The 19143-nt window shown below is 44.4% G+C and overlaps 1 protein-coding gene across 11 annotated transcripts in view; it reads right to left on the bottom strand.

The window, feature by feature from the left end:
• The window catches only part of LOC118146826 (uncharacterized), a 184554-nt gene that overhangs the window by 47565 nt on the left and 117846 nt on the right, over positions 1-19143 (bottom strand). For 6 of the 11 annotated variants that reach the window (XM_078339159.1, XM_078339161.1, XM_078339162.1 and 3 more), the window contains exon 2: positions 18092-18183. The exons of 1 other annotated variant lie outside the window; for it this stretch is intronic. Coding sequence is in view for 2 of the 10 variants with exons in the window: in XM_035270523.3 (XP_035126414.2) it covers positions 16193-16312; positions 18092-18183 (212 nt within the window). In the remaining 8 variants the exon portion in view is untranslated. Of the gene's footprint in view, positions 1-10753; positions 16313-16427; positions 16563-18091; positions 18184-19143 lie in introns of those variants that run through there. 4 more of the 11 variants (XM_035270523.3, XM_078339165.1, XR_013522776.1 and 1 more) reach the window with 3 other exon arrangements.

The following is a 19143-nucleotide window of genomic DNA, read 5'->3' as shown; positions in this document are numbered from 1 at the left end:
TTCCGACACATGCAAGCCCATGGATGAACCTTGAGGATATTAGGCAAAGTGAAATAAGACAGTCACAAAAAGAGAGATACTGTATGATTCCACTTACGTGAAGGACCTGGAGTAATCAGATTCACAGAGACGGAAAGTAGAGCTGGGGGAGAGCAGCAGTGACTTATTTAATGGGGACAGAGTTTCAGTTTGGCAGGATTTAGTGAGTTCCAGAGTTTGGCTGCACAAAAATATGAATGTACTTACACTGAAGTGTGTACTTTAAAATAGTTACAGTAAATCTTTTGTGTTTTACCACATTTAAAATTTTTTACATTGGAAATGTATTTTTATTGAGCACCTCCGTGCTGGGCATGATAATACGATTATGAACACCGTAGTTATAAAAAACACTGTTAGGGAGGTAAAATTCCAAGTGTAAAAACTAGCATAGACAGACAATAATAGACACAGACCCACAGGACTCAGATAGTAGGCTTATTAGACAGAGATTATAGATTTCAGCAGGGAACTAGAAGTTATTAAAATTACTAATCACTAAATTTGCAGTTTAGTAATTAATTTAGCCAATCAGCTAATTTACTAATTACTGAAAATTACATACTGAAAAAGAACCAGAATGTAGTAGAAAGAGATGGCAGAAAAGGCCACCTAAAGCCCAGCTTTTAGACAGTCCTCTTAGCAGATGAGGGATAGAAGGGCACTTCCCTTCCTGGCAGGCATGGCGACTCATGTCTGTACTCCCAGCTACTCACAAGGCTGAGGCAGAGGAATCACTTGAACCCAGCAGGCAGAGGTTGCAGTAAGCCAATATTGCAACACTACTGATTTCTGTATCTTAATTTTGTATCCTAAAGCTTTCCTATTCATTTATCAAATCTAAGAATTTTTTGGTGGAGTTTTTAGGGTTTTCTACATACAAGATTATATCATCAGCAAACAGAAGTAATTTGACCTCCTCATTTTCAATTAAAAAATGTCTTTCATTTTTTAATTGTGCTGGTAAGGACTTCTAGTACTATAAGAGTGGTGAAAGTGGGCATCCTTGTCTTGTTCCACTTTTCCCAATTAAGAATAACATTGGCTATGGGTTTGTCTTGCCATATATGGACTTTATTATGTTGAAGTATGTTTTATGTCTTGTTTGTTGAGGATTTTTTTCACGAAGAGATTCAGAAAAAACATTTAATAAATGTCAGCATCTGTTGAGATGATCATATGGTTTATGTCCTTAATGCTTTTTATGTGATGTATCCTGTTTATGGATTTGTGTATGTTGAGCCATCCTTGCATCTCTGGTGTAAGTCACACCTGGACATTCACCACAAGAGACCATATGCTTGACCATGAAACAAGTATCAACAAATTTTAAAGGACTGAGATCACACACAATACAACTAAATACTAAAAGTGCATGCATTTAAAATAAAAAATTAAGTCTGAGGGAATGAATTATTTGGATCCTGAAGCTCTCACTGCCCTGTGGCCATACAACTGACCGTCACGGTGTCGTCCTGCATAGCTCTTGCTTATTTGTGCTCTGAATAGGACATTTGCCTGGGTGAGTAACATGCTCATAAACAGGTCTAAGAAATCATTGCTTTATCTACATAAAGGATGTTCCTCAGAATATTATGCTATTACACCATGGGGAATAACCGTATTTCTCCTGAGCAACTGATTTGCTTTTATTTCATTGCCCAGGTATCAATTTATTAATTCAAACAATAACTTCAAATGAACTTGCCAGGAATTCATTTAACAGTGACTGAGAACATTCATATTCAACTCTGTGGCTTACCTTCACAACAAATATGAAAGACTTTATTTGCATATTCACTTTGACCCTGACTCTATGTTTTGTATTTACTCTTTTTTCCCCTGATTTATAACATATTATTTGACAGTATCTCATGTATCATGGGCCAGCCACATGGGTATCTCATGTATCATGGGCCAGAGCTGCCACCCACATGGGCCAGCCACACATGCACCCATGCTGGTTGGTCTTCAGGGCCATGGAGGGATTTTCAGAGCTGGTGGGTGGGTGGGTGGGCCAGTGGCAGCCAGAGGCCTGAGCAGCCAGCAGGAGGCTGCCGGTGACAGCCATCTCAGGGGCTGAGATGGGAGGCTCGGAGGACCTGGGAAAGGCCAGCCTTTGGTCACCAAAGGGTCTAAATAACCTGAAGTTTACTGTCTAGGACAGTGCAGATAGGCAGTAGCTGCCCAATAAGGCATAATGCCATTCTTCATATTTTTTCCTCATTCGCCTTGTCTTCTTCAAGGTCTTCATTTTCAGAGATGGCAACTGATACCTGAAAACCCCATGAAGTTCTACAGTGTTTACCTCAATCCCTCAAATCTGGTTAAGCCCAAGAGCCAGAGACCTGTGCTTCCCAGGTTGAAAGCACAATGGTGGGAGCTTGGCTAACTGCAGCCTTTGCCTTCCAGGTTCAAGCAATTCTTCTGTCTCAGCCTCCCAAATACCCGGGATTACAGACATGTACCACCACTCCCAGCTAATTTTTCTATTTTTAGTAGAGATGGGGTTTCATTATATTGCTCAGGCTGGCTTTGAACTCTTGACTTCAAGTGTTCCACCTGCCTCAGCCTCCCAAAGTGTTGAGATTACAGGCAAGAGCTACTGCGCCCAGCCATGGCTGTCTTAAGGAAGAACCAAAGGACATAGTGAAAAAGACAGCACCTAAAAGTTAGCATGGATGGGAGGGAAAAGTTTCTGGAAAGCAAGGCATTAGCAGGAATTGGCCAAGTTCTTGTCCACTCTTTGCTAGTGATGGTTCATTATTGTAGGGTAATAATATAATATGGGTCCAAAACATAAAGCTTAACAAAATGTATCTCTGAAGTTTGACAGGCAAGATAGAAGCTAGAAAAACAGTCTAAACTCTGTGTGTGTGTGTGTGTGTGTGTGTGTGTGTGTGTGTATGCTCAAGACAGAGACAGACCGGTAATTCAAGGCGGGTGGGGGGAGAGAGAGAGAGAGACAGAGACAGAGACAGAGACAGAGACAGAGACAGAGACAGACAGACAGACAGACAGACTCTGGTGATTCAAGGTCCTGGTGCAGAAAAAGGTTCTTTCTCCACAAACAAAACTAGATTTTTTTATTTGTCACATGTGAAGCTCATCTGCTTTCCCACTCCCTCATTAAAATTCTGAGATGCTGCAAGACATCCCATACAGGATAATTAGAGCCTGATCTCCCAGGAAAATGCTGGAAACCAGGTTTATGAATTAGCCTTTCTCTTTGGTGGGTGGACACTGCCACCCTGTGTTCAGATAGTGGGAACCACCTAGCAATGGCCCTTTGGCTCCTCAACTCTGTATGGCTGGGTGGATTCCCAGGTATGCCCACAATATCTATGTGTTGGTGATGGTGTGAAGGCTTCCACAGCTGTCAGTGTTTTCAGCTAGGGGATGGAGAGGTTGTTTATAGTGAGGGGAGAGGGGCATGAGAGGAAGCTAGTGAGGCAAGCAGAGGTGATAGAATGCATGCTAAGGAAAAACCCATTAGAAACTGCTCTGGATTTCCCTGGTGACTCAAGCATTTGGATTTCTGTGACTTTGTCGCCCTGCTACCTCTTCCCGGAATGCTTTCTCCACAGATTCTGCCTTGTGAAGACCCATGCTTCTCAGAGATCTGGCGGAAGCATTGCCTTCTCTGGGAAGCCCTACCTGATCACCGCTCCCCGGACCCTACCCTGGTAGAATCAGGGATTTCATTCTGCTCCATCATAGCCTCTTCCCTATACAACTTAAGGGTGGGTCTCAACATTTCCATATTTGTCTCCCATGGACCCTGGAGGCCCTGGAGTGTGACTGAACTTGTTTTATTGTTCTGTGTTTCCCCAAGGCTTAGCAGTTCTTTCATTAATATCTTTGAAAGAGCAAATGAATAAATGAATGAATGAATGAATAAATGAGTGAACAAAATAAATAGTATGCATATAACATTTGTAAAAATCAGATGAAAAGCCTTTAAGGCAGAAAAACCAATGTTATTAGGAGAGGCGAGAAATACCAGAACTGAGGGAAGAAATACCAGAATTGAGGGGCTGGAGGGAGCTGAAACTAATAGGGAATGTTACTGAGTTGTAGAAAATAACTCATTTCACTGCTAGAGGAAGAGCTATTTATGTAATACTAGAATTAATATAATCATGGTTATTATCTCAGAAGCACAAGAGAGTCATAGAATGGCTTACTGAAGGGTTGCAACTCAGAAGATCACTAAAACCATCAGAGGATTCCAGCTTTGCATTTCACTAAAATGTAAGACTTTTTGCTTGAAAACGTCTCATTTAATGGGCTCATCAGCTTCTCAATCTCAGTATCTTCAAGACTTCCATAAACTTCCACTTTCCCTAATTCTAACACCCAATTAATCACAGTCAAGCACTGCTATCCCAGAAATGTCTCTTAAACACCTCAAACTACCTGCAAACACTCTGACTTCTCCACACCTTTGAGTGGAAATGTGCTGTTTCCTCTGCTGGGAAAACGGTTGAATCCCTTTTTTTTAAAGGCTAAATTAGAGATCTCCCTTAGAGACTCAGCTCTGGGAAGAGACTTTCCCATCTCCACAGCAAAGGTGGCCATTCCTCAACTGCGTTCCCCTTGCACTGTGTTTATGCCCTTATTCCAGTATTTTTTTCAAGGTTCTATTGTAGAAATTACTACAGAAAAGTTTTGTTGAAAGTATCTTGATCTGCTCCTCACTGCCTGGAAGCAGCATAAAGGAGGTATACAGCTTAAGGATCTTTGTAGTCTTTTCTAGCACGTAGATGAAATATAGCAAAAGAATGCCCAGAAAACATTTATAAAACAAAGTAATAAAGAAATGAAAATAAACGAAGGGACAAGAATGAAGGACATATTAGGATGAAAATAAAATAGCTTTACCAGTCTGTGTAGCTCCTGATCACTACAGTATATACTGGTCACATCTTGTCCCATTATTTCCACCCCAAATCATACTCATTCTTTAAAATCTCTCTCTCAAATGCTACCCCTTCAAGCTTCTGCCTAATATCCCCCCATTTTTTTTTTTGAGCAGGAGTCTTGCTCTGTCACCCAGGCTGAAGAGCAATGGCATGTCTCGGCTCACTGCAACCTTTGGCTCCTGGGTTCAAGCAATCTCTGCCTCAGTCTCCCAAGTAGCTGGGATTACAAATGCCCACCACCACACTCTGCTAATTTTTGTTTTGTTTTAGTAGAGACAGGGTTTCACCATTTTGGCCAGGCTGGTCTTGAACTCCTGACCTCATGATCCACCCACCTCGGCCTCCCAAAATGCTTGGTTTACAGGCATGAGTCACCATGCCTGGCCACTTCTGTCTATAATTAATCAACACGAAGCCCTTTGCTTCTGGGCATGGCTCACATGACATTCATCACTTACTACATTTTATGAGAGATCATGCACTAAAAAAAAAATACGTAAAATAAGTTGGGCTACTACTGTGTGCCTGTCACAGGGAAAATCTCTTTCTAAAACTGAGTCTCTAAGGGAAACCCCTAATCCAGCTTTTAAAAAGTTTCAGATGCTGAGCACAATAAGTTGAACAAACTAGAAAAAGTCTCTGTTCTTTTTAAGCTTAAATTTCAGTGGATGAAGCCATAGTAGCACATAAACAAATAAAAAGTTTCAGTGTTTTAAGGACAAGAAAACTGGGTGATGTAATAGTGCTTCCCTCAGCATTCACGTTTGTAGCCAGTAGAATTGTTTTACAAAAGGAGAATTTATTAAGCAGGATTCCTTCAAAAACTCATTAGAAAGATTAAAGAAACAGGCTCTTGTCAAGTTTCCAGCAAAAACAATTGGGCGTTTCATCTCTAGCATATGATACATGAGGAGAGTCATTGAGTTCGTACTACTTAAGAGAGGAGAAAACATTAAAAGCTGATTAAATTGTATGACTTTGTTGTTGTTTTGATTTTGGTTTTGGTTTTTATTTTGAGATGGAGTCTCGCTGCGATGCCCAGGTTGGAGTGCAATGGCGTGATCTCGGCTTACTGCAACTTACTTCCCAAGTTCAAGCGATTCTCCCACCTCAGCTTCCTGAGAAGCTGGGATTACAGGTGCCCACCACCACATCATGCTAATTTCTGTATTTTTAGTAGAGGCGGGGTTTCAACATATTGGCCAGGCTGGTCTTGAACTCCTTGACCTCAACTGATCCACCTGCCTCGGCCTCCCAAAGTGCTGGGATTACAGGTGTGAGCTATTGTGCCCGGTCAAATTGCATTACTTCTTATTTCCATTTTGCTATGCAAAGTGTTCCCTTCCCTACTGCCCTACTTACCTACAGATTCAGATTTTTTAAAAGGAGTTTGTGCTTTCTATGACTTTTTGCATTAGGGTTGAAACTTTGAGTCACAAGTGCTTTGAGACAGATCATTTACTAAAGATCTAGAACATATAACCAGCCACCCAAGGACATGTGTGCAGGCTGGCATGCCTGCAGCCAAAAAGAAATCATAGGAAAAGCATAGGACAGTCAAATGGGTCTCTGCTCCTCCATAATAACTATCTTTGAGAAAAGTTGGATTCTGTGTCTAGGGTGAAACTCTCATAATTTTTTGAACAATCATGTATTTGGTGGACTACAAGACAAAATGATTGTTTTTTTCTATCAGTCTTCACACAAATGCTGTTGGCTCTTCCTTTCCTGCTCCTTCATGGCGTATTAGGCAGATCCCACAGGTGGTGTTAAAATGGTTGGCCCGGTTAGTCTAGCTTGAAATTTTGTTTTTATGTTCAATTCAAAGCATTTCCCCTCTCCAGCTCAGAACTGCCTTGCACACTGGGAAGTAGGCCCTTTTGATTCTCTTTCATTGCCTCTTCTCTTTTCCTCCTAATGCTTTGGGGTTCTCCAAAAGCAGGATCTGAAAGCGGGTATTATAGGTAAGCAGCAAAAGCACCTTTATTTTGCAGCTACAGTTGACACTTCTTCCCTGGCTATTTCAGTGCTTCCAGAGGTCCCTGAGGCTTCTCACTGCATAATTCTCTCATGTAGGAGAAATTTTTTAATTTGGCTTCTCCAAATATCTTCTGCCCCAGGTGATACTTTTCAAAATACCTTATTGCTATGGTACTCCACCCCTACTGGTCAGAATCCTTGCAGGTGGGAGGGAGGGGCACTGGCAAGACAAGCTTAATACTGGCTGATTATCAGTTTCCACGTGGCCCATTGAAAACTCATGATCCTCACCTACCACAGAGTGGGAGTGCTGGCCACCCTATTGCAAGCTTTTTTTTTTTTTAACCCAGCCATTACTGTATTTCTTTCTTTTTCCTTTGCTCACACAGAGAGTGAAGATTGGCAGATCCACTGCTCCTACAGGTATTTAACAAGGTAAAGGGGATGCCAGGCCCCTGTCTTTTAGGCATGCAGTTTCTTCAAGTGGTCTTTGCAGAGTACTCCCTAGTTTGACTTGGATAGGGAGAGGAAAAAATACAATTTTTCTCACCTAAAACCGTTACTCCACATTTTCACAAATTCCATTTAGTTTAGAAAACTTTTTCAAATTTCTAGTCTTTTCTTTAGACTGGAGAGGGTATGAATGAGTGTTGGCCATAGGACTAGCTTTACCTCATTGTAATAAGCCTGGAGAGGAAAGCTATGCTTTCATTTTACAGGCTGGGATGCTTACAGCTTACTGTGCTCTGTTTTGGGGTGTTAGCTTCCAGTCTCACCAAGTCTATTTACCATCTTACTCTTACCTGTTTACATGCAGGTGTTCTAGAAAAGAGAGGAAGTAGGGTGAGGATTTTAGAAATGGAAGGCCAAGGAAATAAGATCTATGAAAATTTTGTAGTCCATGTAGAATAGGCTGGAAGTTCTATTTTTGCTTCCAAAATAAGAATATGTCGGTCCCCTTCACCTTGCATGAATGTTTTAGGTTTCAAGCTATCCAAGTCTTCAAAGCTGCTTGGATTTTGTAGCAATCAACAAGATAAGCATGTCACAAAACTCAAACACTGTTATTCATTGTAGTCACTGCATTCCAGACTTTCCCAGGGTAGTGGCCATTGGAGGTTTATGAGCATTCTTCTAAAAGAAAGAAGAGTCTCAGATGGACTCTTCACTAACCTTTAAAAACCAGCCGCATTTTAATAACTATGTAGTAAGCTCTTTACAGCTTTCATTGCCTACCTTTCTGTAAGTTCTTTTCCACACCACCTTCACCCTCCAGAACTGACAGTTGCAAAGGTAGGAGGTAGCAGATGCGACATACAGTAATCTGCCCTCGACATCAGAGTTCTTCACAGTGATCGTACGTTGTGATACTCACACAGGGTGCCACATAAAATGTTTGTTAGATACCTTTCAAATTAAATTCAATCATAGGAAAACACAATGTAGTGGGTTCAATTTCCACAATCTGACCCCTGCTCCAAAATATCCATTGCCTTTCCTTTATTCTGTTATTCATGAAAACAAACTCCTAGAGTACATTTCAACTGTAATGCAATTGATAAATATTTGTTCCATGTACAATATCTGGATTTACAATTATAGCCTATAGTAGCAGTTCTCAATCTTTTCTTTTAGGTAACAGAGACAAGGTCTCACTGTTGCCCAGGCTGGACTGCTGTGGTGTAATCATAGCTCACTGCAGCCTTGACCTCCTGGGCTTAAGTGATCCTCCCACCTCAGCTTCCTGAGTAGCTGAGACTACAGGGGTGAACCACCAGGCCAAGTAATCGTATTTTTATTGTAGAGATGGGGTCTGACTATTTTTCCTGGGCTGGTCTTGAACTCCTGGCCTCAAGGGATCCTCCCACATCAGCCTCCCACATCACCTAGTATTACAGGTGTGAGCCACCACGCCCCGCGGTGGTTCTCAATCTTAATCTTGGCTCTACATTAAGACTACTGGGGGATTTTTCAAAACTCTTAGTGCCTGCCCCAATTCTTTACTAATTCACACAGACGTTCTTGAGGGTGGGACCCAAGCATCAGTTTTTTAAAGTTTTCTGAAAGTTCCTGGTGTGCAGCCACAGTTGAGAAACACTGTTGGAAAGTCATCCGAAGCCGTGTTCTCCAGATCCAGGAGACTGTCGCTTTCTGTTAGCTCCTTCTCAACCTTGGTCCTTCACTCAGGGGTTTCTACCAGCTGCCCTCCCAGCCTCCACAGGCCTTTGTGGCTTATGTCCTTGTTCTGTCTGCCTTCCACAGAGCGTGGTCTGGTACAGCTAGATGGAGTTGGCACAATGGTGACATCTAGCGGTTTAAAAAATGAAGTTAATGTAATGGTCCCATTCTTTGGAAAAGGACAAGAGAATGTCATTGGTGGAACCTGGTCTGTGTGCTGCCTTGAATTAGCTCAGTCATGCTTTCCTGTCCCCTGCTACTGGAGATGCTGTAGGAGGCCTACAGGGCTGAACCTCATTGTTGGAGGCCTCAGAGGGAGATGCTCCTTGAACTCAGTCTTAGCCTTCATGCTGTTTGCCCTGCCACCAGGCCCGCCGCCTTATATCACCAACAGACATGGCCTGATGGCACCTTGCCTCAAGCCTGACCCACTATACCATGCATGCTTCCACCCCTGTTGCCATAGAGAAAGCACTGGACGCTCACATGCACAGGGGCTCACCTGGCCTGATTCTTTGGGCTGCAGGTGGTTGCTGGACCTCTCTGGCTCTCCCCTGTTCCCAGGCTTTCCTTATGTTCACACCACAGTTGCCTCTATGGCTCCCCAAAAATGTGGGGGAGTCATTGCCCAGGGGCCTTGCATTCACTGGCTGTGGCTGCCCTAACAAGGCACAAGCAGACCTCATTTTCCTGCAAGTCACTTTACTGAACTTTGAAGATAGTTGCATTATTTACAAATTGAAGGTCTGTGGCAACCCTGCATTGAGCAAGTCTATTGGTGCTGTTTTTCCAGCAGTACCTGCTCACTTCCTGTCTCTGTATCACATTTTTGTAATTCTCAAATATTTCAAACTTTTTCATTGTTACTATATCTGTCATGGTGATCTGTGATTTGTGATGTGTGATGTTACCATTTTAGTTGTTTGGGGGCTCCATGAACCATGTAAGACAGAGAACTTAATCTATAAATGTTCTCACTGGCCATGCCCCCATAAATGTTCTGACTGGCCATGCCCCCATTTCTCTCCCCCTCATCAGGCCTCCCTATTCTCTGAAACACAGCAGTATGGAAATAAGTGTTCAAGTGAAAGGAAGACTCACACACCTCTCACTTTAAATCAAAAGCTAGATGATTATGCTTAGTGAGGAAGACGTGTTAAAAGTGGACAGGCCAAAGGCTAGGCCTCTTGTGCCAAACAGTCTAGCTGTGACCAGAAAGGAAAGGTTCTTTTTTTTTTTTTTTTTTTTGAGACGGAGTTTCGCTCTTGTTACCCAGGCTGGAGTGCAATGGCGCGATCTCGGCTCACTGCAACCTCCGCCTTCTGGGTTCAGGCAATTCTCCTGTCTCAGCTTCCTGAGTAGCTGGGATTACAGGCACGCGCCACCATGCCCAGCTAATTTTTTGTATTTTTAGTAGAGATGGGGTTTCACCTTATTGACCAGGATGGTCTTGATCTCTTGACCTCGTGATCCACCTGCCTTGGCCTCCCAAAGTGCTGGGATTTGTCGGGGTCCGGCACGTCTGCCGGGGGACTGCCGACCCGCGGGAGTCCCCAAGACCGCCAACGTAGATGTCTCGTTCAACCTGAGAGAGAGAGTGCGCGGAAAAGAAAGAATATAGAAAAGTAGAGTCTGGAGGGCTGCGTGAAGATATGGCCAAAACGCAGCAAATTTATTTTTGTGGGTTACAGCTTTTATACCTTTTGTCTTGTTTACATTTACGTCATCTCAGCAGAAAGAAACAAAGGGGAAAACAGAAAGGAAACAAAAACTCCATAAAATAGATATCCGGGGCTTGTGAGATCCTGCTCAGGAAGCAGTTTAAGGGGGCTAGTGGTAGTAGTTTACATTTCAATGATTTTACATTCCAAAGATACAATAGCACCCTTAAGGTGGCTGGTTAAACCTGTTTTGCATCAGGAGCTAAAACAAAGGCTTGGCTCCAGGGAAAATATGGGCAGAGGTCTCTGCTCCTCTTAGACATTTCAATTGCAGCAAGTTTATTGCTTACACAGAGACTGAAGGGGGACATGGAAGCAGACAGCACAATGTCCTCATAAACTGCAGGCCTTTGCTTTGCATTCTGTTGTTGCTTTTAGTGAGTCAGCTTACGGCTTTGTCTCACTCGACAGCCCTCGAGGTGAGGAAATGCAGTACAGGTCCAGCAGCCAAACTGAGACGAATCAACTAACTGTCTCGAGCCTTTGGCGCGAACACCACATCTCCCGTTTTTTTACTTTGCAAATGAAGTGTAAACAGCTTCAGTTGCATCTCTCGGAGGGTGGAGAACACAAGATGGAAGACATATGGCAGGCACAACATTAAGCATTACTATTATTAATATGTAGGGTGTAGTACATTTAAACAGACCACACAGGAATTTCATGTCCGAGCAGCAGTCAGTGGCAGCTGTCACCTTCACTAGGAAGACAAGCTAGATGGACAGCATTGTGGGGTAATGCTCAAAAGCCTCAGGAGGGATTGCCGGCTGGGCACATCCCCGGTGTATGCTGGCCTTACTGCGGCTGTGCCTGTCTTAGGTTGTCCTCCCCTGAGGATCTTACCCGTCATTGACTAACCAGCCATCCCTTCAGGTCCAGCATCATAGTCAATATTATCTTTAGAGGCTAATGGCCTTGCAAGTGATATTAGATTATATGTCACTGAGGAGCACATGCACCCACATTTCTTCAGCTTGAGCCCGCCACCTCTGCTAGGACTGACATTCTGTGTGCCTCTTTTTTGTACAAACACCTCAAATGTTAGCTAACGCCTATTTTACTGTCTAACTTTAAATGATGCAGTTTAGCTTCTAACTTGTCATCAATAGACATTTGAGATCCCATAGCAATAGAAACATTTTTGGCTAAATGATTCACATATACAGCAGTATTAATGGATTTTGAAAGACTAACAGCAGCTGTAGAAGTTATCACAGACACAATGGCTATAATTGCCGACATAGAATCACAAGAAAAAATGGCTAGCATGGCTAAAAATAGAGTAACCGGATTAAGAGAATGTCCTTGCTGACGAACAATGTGTGATGCATCAGCCACTAGGTGTCACATCTGGGTCCAGGTCGGGACTGGAACCTTTTGAGGAGGTATCAGCTGGTGCCGCTGGCGATGGACACAGCAGGATGTCGTCTTCCATAGGTGTAGACATCGGATTCTCAGGGGAAGGGAGTTCGGTGAAGTCATCTGAGGGCTCGGCTGGAGATGTCAGTCGAGAAAGAGGGATGGTCACTGGCTTTAGAGAGGACTGTCTTCTTCGGGGCATGCTTGACGTGTCGCTCAGGCACCCAGATAGGTGAGGGGGCAGACCTAGGAAAAACATAAACGTGACCTCTGCCCCAAACTAATACAGGGTCAGGGCCATTCCATTGATTAGAAAATAAATCTCTCCATAACACCATAGGCGTGGCTGAGCTCTTTGGGTGCTAGAAACGATTAGCTGCTGAGTGACCTTCTGCATCAAGGGTTAAAAAATTTAGAACATAAAGAGCATGTCGAAGTACATCATGTGGAGACTTGTAAAAGGAAGGAGGTGAATTATTTAGTTTAAGTAATAAAGTTTTAAGGGTGGCATGAGCACGTTCAACAATTCCCTGTCCTTGAGGATTATAGGGAATTCCTGTTTTATGAATCACCTGAAATTGAGAACAAAAGGTTTGGAATGAAGAGCTGGTGTAAGCTGGAGCATTATCAGTCTTCAAAATTTTTGGTGCACCTAGGTTGGAGAACACTAGTAGACAATGAGCAGTCACGTCTTTGACTGCCTCTCCTGTATGGGCTGAAGCTATTATGAAATGAGAAAAAGTGTCAATAGTTACATGCACATATTTTAAACGACCAAAAGAAGCAATATGGGTGACATCAATCTGAAAGATGTGGCCAGGTTGTAGACCATGAGGGTTTACTCCAGTATGTGTGGGTTGAGGTAAATGAGTCACACAAGCAGGGCACTGCTTAACAATGGCACGAGCTTGTTCTCTGGTGATCTGAAACTGCAGTCGCAGGCTACGGGAGCCCTGGTGGTGCAGGGCATGGGACATCTCAGCCTGTCTTAGAGGAGAGAGGGCAGAAGCGATCATTGGGCGTGTGAGAGCATCAGCATTCCTGTTGCCTGCAGAGAGAGGACCGGGTAAATCAGTATGTGCACGAATGTGACCAATAAAGAATTGATGAGTCCGCTTGCAGATAGTCTGCTGTAAAGGAAGAAGTAGGTGTATTATAGCAGAACTGTCAGAAAATGACAAGGGTGCTGTCTCTAGCAGATTGATCAGGTTAACTACATATTGACTGTCAGAGTATATATTAACTGATTGACCACAGGTGGAGAGCACATGTTGAACAGCAAGCAATTCTACCCTTTGGGCGGAAGTTTCAGGTGTCTGGAAAGAAAAGGGAACATCATCAATTTGTCCAGCAGCAAGTCCGTTTGAGGAACCGTCTGTGAATGCCAAAGCGGCCTGAGAAATCGGCTGCAAAGAACATGTCTTGGGGAAAATAAGATTACATCTGGAATAAAAATGCAGTATTTTGTCTTTGGGATAGTGGCAGGAAAGCTGCCCTGTGAAATTTGCAAGAGCTAATTGCCATGAGTCAGAAAATGACCACAACCAAGATTGTTCTTGGGTGGTGTAAGGAACAATCACAATAGGTGGGTCAGAGCCAAAGAGAGTGAGTGCCCTGAGGCGGCCTTTGGCGATTAGCATAGATACTAAATCGTGATAAGGAGTGGCAATACGAGGCCGACTGGCAGACAGATGGAGCCACTCTAAGATTCCTTTTTGCCAGAAAAGACCTGTGGGGGTGTAAGAGGTGCGTAAAATGCATAAACACCAAGACACTCCAGTAGTGACACGGTTTAGTTTTTGTTCTGAGAGAGCATCTTGCACCAATTGCAAGGCATGTCTAGCTTCATTAGTAAGTGTCCGGGGAGACTTTGGGTCTGCGGGGCCTCTGAGCATATCAAAAAGAGGCTTAAGCTGACCGGTAGTTAATTTAAGACTAGGCCTGATCCAGTTAATGTCTCCCAAAAACTTTTGGAAATCATTCAGCGTAATGAGATGGGCAGTTGATAAGACAGGAGTCTTATAGGACACTTGATTGGAATCAATGAGGCGACCCAAATAATGGAAAGGAGTTACCTTTTGGACTTTGTCAGGAGATATAACTAAGTTTGAATTTGTAAGGAGGTCGCTTAAATCCCGAAAGGCTTCCTGTAGGAGGCCAGGGGAAGGAGCTGCCAAAAGGAGATCATCCATATAATGTAACAAAAGGACATCCGGATAGCGCTCACGGACGGGTGCAATTACCTGAGCGACAAATTTCTGACACAAGGTAGGGCTGTTCGCCATACCTTGAGGAAGAACCGTCCACTCATAGCGCTCAAAAGGCCTGTCAAAATTGGTTGCAGGAACACTGAAGGCAAACCTGCAGCAATCTTGAGGTGCCAAGGGGATGGAAAAGAAGCAATCTTTCAAATCAATGACTAGTAATTCCCAATTTTGAGGAACAACAACAGGCGAAGGGAGACCAGGTTGCAGTGGTCCCATGATTTCCATAATTTCATTCACTTTCCTAAGGTCTTGTAAAAGTCTCCATTTACCAGATTTCTTTCTAATGACAAAAATAGGAGTATTCCATGGACTGGCAAGTAGTATTAGCATTTTCATAGGCCAATTGTTTTGTAAATAATTGAGCTGACTCGCTATCTCCAAATTGCCGTTTGACTGCCTGCATTAATCGAGAGATAAAATTTTGGTACGGTTCCTCATTTCCCTGTTTAATTTTGGTAATTTCATCAGTAAATTCTCCATGAGTGGGAAGCTTTCTCCAGGCACGCAAAGCTAAAGCGTTTACCTGCCCAAATGCTGCTTCTGGGAGGGCAACTTGTGCCTGAACACTTTCATAATCACCTGTACCTTTTAACATCTGTAAATTAACTCCCACTCTTTGTCTCTCATTCTTTTCCGCCAACTCGAAAGCGGCATCATCATAATAAGCTTTCCACAATAAGTAGTCGCCACCTGAAAGGCAGGCATTGGCGATGCGATGCCAATCTGCAGGGGTCATGGCCTGAGTACCAAAATTTTCAAGTAAAGAGAGAGTATAAGGTGCAGTGGGTCCGTAATTAGTCACTGCCTCCTTGAAATCTTTCATGAATTTTGGTGGAATAGGTTCATAATGGCGAACAATCTCGCCGTTTTGATTGGTCACCTCTATAACAGGACAGACGAGGTGAAGGTCAGAATCGGGAAATCCCTGTTTCATAGACTCAAAAGCATAAGTAGTTGCAAGGATAGGTTCTCGTGGCGTAGAGCACACCACAGGCTTAGAGGAAAGCGTAGTAACAGCAGGGAAAGCTTGAGGTTTGGAAAGCGAAGCCAGAAGCCTGGATAATTCCTCGAGGGTAGAAATTGAGGGCACAGCTGAAGCCCTTACCTGCGCGCTCTCTGAAGCACTGATTTCTGCTCCGGCTCCGATCTTTTCGTCCAGAGCTCCCCCATTTCTGGCTTCATGTCCGACTCCGAGAGCGGAATCGGGCTCGTTTAGAGGATTGCAAGGTGGTAAATTACCGCCGCCCCCTCCACCATCAGGATTAGATTTGCTAGAGAAAGAAGAGGAACTAGAAGCAAGAGAAACACCAGGGGAGCAGTGAGGCAGGCAGATAGCCTGGCGCAGGTGAGGCCAGACCGAGAGAAGCAATTCTGCCTGCGGAGAAAATTGATGAGCGGCGGCATATTCCTCAATCTTAGTTCCTATTTTACTCCACGTCGATTCATCTAACGATCCCTCCTCAGGGACCCACGGACACAATACATAAACAATCTCTAAAAACTTAGAAACATGCTTCTTTTTTACATCAACACCTCTATTTCTTAACATTTGATGTAATAACTTCGTGAACATCAACTTATTTTTGGACTCAGACTGCCCCATTTTACTCCAGATGAATTTTGAGTCCAGAACTACAAGAACCGCGGCTTTACCTTGTCTCCTTTGATTTGGGGTGCGTCACTGTACCTCTCGTACTCAGGTCCCTGTTCCAAGGCGCCAGTTTCACCTCTCGTACTCAGGTCCCTGTTCCAAGGCGCCAGATGTCGGGGTCCGGCACGTCTGCCGGGGGACTGCCGACCCGCGGGAGTCCCCAAGACCGCCAACGTAGATGTCTCGTTCAACCTGAGAGAGAGAGTGCGCGGAAAAGAAAGAATATAGAAAAGTAGAGTCTGGAGGGCTGCGTGAAGATATGGCCAAAACGCAGCAAATTTATTTTTGTGGGTTACAGCTTTTATACCTTTTGTCTTGTTTACATTTACTTCATCTCAGCAGAAAGAAACAAAGGGGAAAACAGAAAGGAAACAAAAACTCCATAAAATAGATATCCGGGGCTTGTGAGATCCTGCTCAGGAAGCAGTTTAAGGGGGCTAGTGGTAGTAGTTTACATTTCAATGATTTTACATTCCAAAGATACAATAGCACCCTTAAGGTGGCTGGTTAAACCTGTTTTGCATCAGGAGCTAAAACAAAGGCTTGGCTCCAGGGAAAATATGGGCAGAGGTCTCTGCTCCTCTTAGACATTTCAATTGCAGCAAGTTTATTGCTTACACAGAGACTGAAGGGGGACATGGAAGCAGACAGCACAATGTCCTCATAAACTGCAGGCCTTTGCTTTGCATTCTGTTGTTGCTTTTAGTGAGTCAGCTTACGGCTTTGTCTCACTCGACAGCCCTCGAGGTGAGGAAATGCAGTACAGGTCCAGCAGCCAAACTGAGACGAATCAACTAACTGTCTCGAGCCTTTGGCGCGAACACCACAGGGATTATAGGCATGAGCCACCGCGCCCGGCCCCATTTTGCCTTTACATTACTGATTTGTGAGTTCTTTACGTACCCTGGATATTTGATCTTTTAAATTGTAAGCACTACAAATGCCGGCTCCCACTCTGGTTTCTCTTTCACCCTTTTATGGGGGAGCGTGGGGTGTCCCCGAGGAACCAGACAGAGCTGGGGAGGTGGGAGGGCACACTGCTGTGTTGCTGGAGACCCCAGATCACTTGCTGGCCAGGCCTGGCCTGCAACACACACGCCGGGAAGGCCCTCAGCTTCCACGAGCAGGAGGCAGGCCAGCCCAGGTGAGTATAGGGAGCTGGGTGCACCAGGTCTGCCCCCTGCACAGCGGCTCATCCAGCACAGAAGGGCTCACCCCACCCCAGGCTAGAGTGCAGTGGTGTGATCTTGGCTCACTGCAACCTCCACCTTCCAGGTTCAAGCAATTCTCCCTGCCACCATGCCTGGCTAATTTTTTTTTTTTTTTTTTTTTGAGACAAGAGTCGCACACTGTCACCAGGGCTGGAGTGCAATGGCGTGATCTTGGCTAATTGCAACCTCTGCTTCCCTGGTTCACACAATTCTCCTGCCTCAGCCTCCTGAGTAGCTGGGATTACAGGTGCACACCACCATACCCAGCTAATTTTTTGTATTTTTAGTAGAGATGGGTTTTCACTCTATTGGCCAGACTGGTCTCGAACTTCTGATCTTCCTGCCTCGGCCTCCCAAAGTGCTAGGATTACCTGAGGTCAGGAGTTCAAGACCAGCCTGGCCAACATAGTGAAACCTCCAATTCTACTAATAAATAAAAAAATTAGCTAGGTGTGGTGGCGTGCACCTGTAGTCCCAGCTACTCAAGAGGCTGAGGCACAGAAATTGCTTGAGCCCAGGAGGTGGAGGTTGCAGTGAGCTGAGATTGTGCCACTGTACTCCAGCCTGGGCGACAGAGCAAGACTGTCTCAAAAATAAATAAACAAACAAATAAATGTAACTCTAGCCAAGTCCCACAGGGAGAAGGCTGCAACTCTCAGGCACAGTGCATCAGACACCAGACAAACAGACTCCAAGTTCCAAAACAAATGTTCTTTTAAAAAAGTGTCCCCCTCCCCACTGAGTCCCAAGGAGCATTTACCTTAATTGCCTCTTCTGTTAACAGTCTTGCTATTTTGTATCTGTCTAATTTGGAGGACGTATGTAAGTATTTATAGTCTTCTTGTTTTAATTCTGCAAAAGAGAAAGAGGACATCAAGTCAAAGGAAATGGCATCCAAGGCTGGTGTGGTGGCTCATGCCTGTAATCCCAGCACTTTGGGAGGACGAGGCAGGTGGATCACATGAGTTCAAGACCAGCCCGGCCAACAAGGTGAAACCCCGTCTCTACTAAAGATACAAAAGTTAGCCGTGTGTGGTGGTGCACGCCTGTAATTCCAGCTACTCAGGAGGCTGAGGCAGGAGAATCCCTCCTGCCAGCTCCTCCTGCCACTGTCTCCACCCCCGTCCTCCAAAAACTCGTGTCTGTCCAGCCAACTGATTTAGACTAAAGCTCCAAAGCACCTCAGTGGGGATGGCTCGAGAACAACTGTATGTCCGTGTGGAGAGGGCAAACTGTAACTGCTGCCTGACAACACGCCCAAAAACTAATCTTCACTGTGTGAAAGCTGAACACACAGAGCCTCTAGGAGAAAACATGGAGAATGTCTTCATGACTGTGGGTCAGGAGAACATTTCTCAGACCGTCACCAGAAGCCCTAACCATCCACGTTAAAATCAGTGTGCTGGACTTCATCAACATTAAAATGTTCTGCTTTGTTAAGAAAATGAAGAGGTAAAGCACAGACTAGAGAACAAATTCAAAAGACATCTGCTCACCAGGCGCGGTGGCTCACACCTGTAATCCCAGCACTTTGGGAGGCCAAGGCGGCAGATCATAAAGTCAAAAGTTCAAGACCAGTCTGACCAACAAGGTGAAACCCCATCTCCACTAAAAATACAAAAATTAGCTGGGCATGGTGGTGTGTGCCTGTGATCCCAGCTACCCAGGAGGCTGAGGCAGGAGAATCACTTGAACCCAGGCAGCGGAGGTTGCAGTGAGCCAAGATCCCGCCATTGCACTCCAGCCTGGGCACAGAGCCAGACTCCATCATACACACACACACACAAAATGACACACGTCTAATGAGGCCAG

The sequence above is a fragment of the Callithrix jacchus genome, chromosome 1, assembly GCF_049354715.1.
Source record: "Callithrix jacchus isolate 240 chromosome 1, calJac240_pri, whole genome shotgun sequence".
Taxonomy (NCBI): domain Eukaryota; kingdom Metazoa; phylum Chordata; class Mammalia; order Primates; family Cebidae; genus Callithrix; species Callithrix jacchus.
Note: the sequence above shows the minus strand (reverse complement) of the source record. Positions and strands in the feature narration are given on the sequence as shown.